This window comes from Fonticula alba (genome assembly GCF_000388065.1).
Source record: "Fonticula alba strain ATCC 38817 unplaced genomic scaffold supercont2.68, whole genome shotgun sequence".
In the NCBI taxonomy this organism is placed as follows: Eukaryota; order Rotosphaerida; family Fonticulaceae; genus Fonticula; species Fonticula alba.
Genome location: NW_009243038.1, coordinates 1 through 4,936, shown reverse-complemented (window position 1 = coordinate 4,936; position 4,936 = coordinate 1). Strand labels below are relative to the sequence as shown.

The window sequence follows — 4,936 nt, the reverse complement described above, 5'->3', positions numbered from 1 at the left end:
GGGGGCTACCCGCGGCCAGGCCGGGACCGGGCGAACCACGGATCGCGAACGCGCCGGCCGAAGGGTGCGGGAGGCCGGGGTGATATCCCCGGCGCCGGGGGGAGGCCGGCGTCCAGGCCCCCCCCCCCCCCTGCCTCCCAACCGGGGCCTCGCTTCGCCGCGTACCTCGGGGTCACCAGGGCCGCCGGAGCGCGGGGCACAATCGGCCCGGCGCGCGGGGCAGCCCCACGGCGCGGCCAAGCTGGCGCGCGAGCGCCGCCTCACACCCGGGCGTCGAGGGCGCGCCCGCTCGCATGCCGGCACCGACCCACACCGGCAGACACACGCACGCGCGCCCGCGCGCGCGCACAGGCGCAAATTAAACTCCCCGGCCCGGACCGATGGCCCGCGGCCACGTCGCGGCGCCGGCCGTGCCTGCCGGGCATGCCTGACCGCGGCATGCGGCCGCCCGCCACGGCCGGCCGCCCGTCATGCGCCGGAGGGCCCTGGCCGGCCGCGGCCGCCACCCGCGCCTCCCCCTCCCGGCCCGTGTCTCCATGGGGGTCTCAATCGTCATGGCGCTGGTTGCCAGGTTTCCCCGGCTGGACCTCCCGCCCCCCCCCCCGTCCCCCGGGCGCCGGGCACCGGGCGCCGGCATATCGGGCCGGCTGCCGGCCCCCTGACACCCCGCGCCCAGATGGTCGAAAGCGGCCCCTCCTCGGCCATTCCCTCGCCTCCGTTGCCCGCCCCCCCTCACCCTCGGTGCCTGGGCCCCGGCCTCCGGGCCCTTGCGGATGCATTTGGTCCCAGACAGCCGGGCCCGTCCGCCCCCCCGCCCCCCCTCTCCCGGCAAGTGGTGCTCTTGCCACCCGCCCTCGGCGCCCGTCTGCCTGCCTGGCATTTTGGGCCCTGCCGCCTGGAGCTTGCTCCATCCCCGCCGGGTTCCCTCCCGCACACCCCCGGGGGGCGGGAGCGGGGGAGGGGGGCAGGCGGCGGGGCGCTCGGGGCTGCGTTCGTGCCGAGGAGCGGCGGCGACCCCACCCCGACGGCGAGGATGCGCCAAGGCCAGCCCCTGCGCCCCAATCGGATGGCGGCCCCCCGACGGGCGCCGACGGTGGCGGCCACCGGGCCCGGTGCCACCCCGGGCCCCTCCCTGGCGAGGGGCCCGGCCGACTGGCCGGTCGGCGAGGGGCGGCGGGGAAGGGGGGCGGGGGGGGGGGGGGGCACACATTCCCGGGGCTCTGCACGTCCGGCGCGAGGCCGCCAGTGTCTGGGGCAGCGCCGCCGAGAGCCGGCCCCGCCCTGGGGAGGCGCGTTTTGTCCGGCTCCCCTGGGTGGTTGGGCACCAGAACGCGCCGGATCCCGGGGGTGCAGGGCGCGCGCGCGCGCGCACACACCCGCGAGCGTGCTACACCGCTCGAAAAGGCTCCCGCGCCCCGCGGCATCGAGAAAAAAAACCCGCGCCCCCTCGGCCCCTCCTGGCGCCCCTCCCGGTGGAACTTACCCTGGGCAGGTCCCAGCGGCGTCGCCATCGCCACCGGCGTGCCTCGGCTCGCCATATGGCCCGTCCGGCAGCCGGGTGCCTCAGGGCTGGGACCGGTGGCAAACACAAGCGCGCTGGCCCGGCCGGACTGGCCTCTGGCACACGGACGCGAATGCGCGCATGTGCCGGGGGCGATGGGCGGCGGTGGGACCGCCGCGCCCGGTTAACAGATCGCCCCTCGCTGGCGGGAGGACGCGCGCCCGGCAGTCATCGCGGCCGCCGGCAAACAGTCGACAAGCGCAGGGCCCTCGCCCGGTCCGGTAGCCTGTGCCGGTGTCCGGGCAGGGCATGTGCGCGATCAGGCCCATAAACAATCGGGCCCCCGGGGGCGCAAGGGAGAGCCGCGGACCCACCGGGAGGGGTAGCACCGACGAGCAAAAGGCCCGGGGCGAGCGCGTGACGGAGGCGCCGAGACAGTGGGATCCGAGGTCACGCACACACACCGAGAGTGAGAGAGAGAGAAAGAGAGAGAGGGAGAGAGAACTGACGACACTCAGGCTCCGCAACCGAGGGAACCCCATACCACCCCTGCGACACATCCCTCGCAGGGGGAGGATGGGCGCGGCGCGTCGGTTGCGCCGGCCCCGGCGATGCGCCCGAGGGGGCGAGGCGCCCACCCCCCGGCCGGACGCGCCACCGGCCTCCCCCGCTGCGGCCCGCGAACAGCCACCGCCGGCGTCGTGCAGGGCGCCCGCGCAACCCCCCCCCCCCCGACCCCGGAGAGCAGCCCGCCGGCGCGCTGCCCGGCCCTCTGACACACTCGCCCTTGCGCCTGGCCCCTTCGCGCGAGGGCGGAAGACTTCCCCTCCTCCCCTCCATTGACACACATACCCATGCACACACGCAAATACCCATGCACACATACATTCAACATGCGTGCTGACGCGACCCGCAGCGCCTGGAGAGGCACCGTGAGGGGTGCCGGACGCGGCCACGGTCGCCGGTCCGACAGCACGGCTGCTGGCGCCCGCCGGAAAAAGCCCCCGGGGTGCTGTGGGCTAAGTGGCATTATGCCGGCACGTGAGTCGCGCGCGCCGTGCTGGACATCAGAACCTGCGAACGTGACACCGAGCCGATCGGCCAACTCCCGGCGAATGGCCCGGTGGGGCCGCTCCCCCCCCGCCCCCCCCCCCCGGCGTCGGCCCTCGGCGGGCTCGGGGCGCGGCCGGGCCCCCCATTTGAGCGCCCCGCTTGGCGATCTGCGCCCGGGGGCGTCTCCGACCATCGTACCCCCTCCCCACCGGCCCCCCCCCCCCCCCCCCCCCCCCTGTTTTCCCCTCCCCGCATCGCATCCACACACCCCTCTCCTCCGCCCCCGCATCCGCGAGCTCCCTCCCGCCCCAGGACATGTCCCTGTACGACGATCTCCCGCCGCCGGAGTCGTCGGCCTCGGCACCGGCGCCAGCCGCCAAGAAGCCAGCCTCCCGCGGCCCGGTGCCGACCCTGCTCGGGCAGCGGGCTGCCCGCGGCGGGGGGAATCCGGCGGCGCGCCTGACCCCGGCCTTCCTTCGGCGGCCCGGGCCGGCTCCACAGCCGGCCCCGCGCGTGGCGCTGCCCCCTGCCGCGTCCCCTGCCGCGTCATCCGCCACACCGGGGTGCAGCCTGGCCGCCCCGTCGCCGGCTGTGGCCACTGTCGCCTCGGCCACCACCACCACCACCACCACCGCCATTGCCGCCGCCCCCCCCGCCGGCCCCCCCGCCGCGGCACCGGCCCCGGCCCCGGCCCGGCCGACGGCCCTCTCGGCCCCCTATCAGCCCTCGACCCCCACCTCCTACCTGCTGACCCTGTCCATCCTGGACGCGCATCGGCCCCGGCGGCGGAAGCGCGCCCGGCCCGCGGCCAAAAGCCCGGCCCCCTGCCAAGTGTGTAGCGCGACGCCGCGCGGCCCGGGGGCCGGCCTCCACCCGAGCCTGCTGACCGACGAGGCCCGGGCCATCTGCCAGCTGTGGACCGCGGTCGTGGGGACGGCGCGTGGCGGGGCCGGCGCCTGGCCCGGGCGCTTTGCCCTGAACAAGGCCCCCGGCGGCGGGCCCAGCGCCGGCGGCTCCGATCCCAGCAGTGCCACGGCCTGGGGGAGCGACCTGTCGGCCGGCAGCGACACCGGCTCCAGCTACGAGGATGACAGTGCCGCCAGCAGCGCCAGCGAGGACAGCGGCCTGGACGAGCCGCTTGGCCTCGGGGCCCGAGCCCCCCGGGCGGGCTCCCCCTCCGGGCCGCATGGGCCCGCCAACCCGGACGAACTGGACATCGAGGAGCCGCAGGCCCCGGGGGAAGCCGGCGACCTGGGCACCCCGCCGGCCGAGCCCCCGGGCCCCAGCCGCCTCCAGCGGTGGGAGGCATTCACGGCCGAATGGCGGGTCCTGAGCCAGCATGCGCTGGCCCCGCCCGGGGTCCGGGCCGTCGACGTGCCGGATCCCCGCCGGCCGGGGCCCGTGCTGGCCGGGCTCCGGCGCCTGTACCCGGACGGCCGGGCCGCCGACGATCCCCAGCTGGATGGCGTGCCGCTGTCGAAGCCCGCGCGCCCCGGGCTGCCGGGCGACTTCCCGGCGCGGCCATCCACCCGGCGCGGGCTGGCCCTGCTGCATGCGCGATTGGCCTCCGGCCGCGGGGCCGGCCTCCAGCCGGACCAGCCGGACCCCGGGCACTTTGCCGAGTACCTGCTGGCACTGTTGACCATGGCGGCGGCCGGGGTGCCGCGGCGGCCGGCCGCTCACCCGGCCGGCGCCCCTCGTCACCCGGTGTCCGGCCGGCGCCGGCCAGGGCACCGGCGTGGCTCGGGCCCCTCGGCCGGGGGGCCCGGTGCGGCGGGGCTCCCGGCAGCCGGGCTCGCCGGCCACGGCCACCCGGCCGCCGTGGGAGACATCGAGCTGGACCCGGCCAATCGCGGCCGGCGAATGCTCGAGCGCATGGGCTGGCGCGAGGGGGCCGGCCTCGGCAAGCAGCGCCAGGGCACCATCGTCCCGGTGGCCGAGGAGCTGCTGGCCGTGACCGGGCCACGCGCGCGCGATGGCCGGGCCCTCAATGCGCCGGCCGGCCCGGCGCCCGGGATCGGCGGGGCCGGCCTCGGTGCGGCTCCCACCCTGCCGGGCGTGGTCAGCGAGTCGCTCGGCTTCGCGGCCGGCCTCGGGCCCGGGGGGGGGCCCTCTGCCGGGGGGCCCGGCCGCAAGTGGCCCCCCCGCCACTCCCGGGCCCCCGAATGAGGGCCCACATTCGGCCACGGACCTGGGCACCCGCCCGGTCCCTCGGCATGTCTCCTCCTTTTCCTCGGCCCCCACGTTGTCCCCCCTCCCCCTTGTCCCTCCGCTCAGCTGCTCGACATGCATATATACACAACACTGGCTGCAACCGTCCCCATCCTCCTCCCTGTGTGCGTGCGTGCGTGCGTGCGTGCGTGCGTGTGTGTGTGTGTGTGT

At 77.4% G+C, this 4,936-nt stretch overlaps 1 protein-coding gene across 1 annotated transcript; it reads left to right on the top strand.

Annotated features, from left to right (window-relative positions):
- Nucleotides 1–2,866: 2,866 nt before the first annotated feature.
- On the top strand, nucleotides 2,867–4,723 carry H696_06304 (hypothetical protein; the record flags this gene model as incomplete). The annotated part of the gene is made up of 1 exon (XM_009500047.1): nucleotides 2,867–4,723. A coding segment is annotated over one exon (1,857 nt), but the record flags the coding sequence as incomplete, so codon positions are not given.
- Between the last annotated feature and the right edge of the window lie 213 nt (nucleotides 4,724–4,936).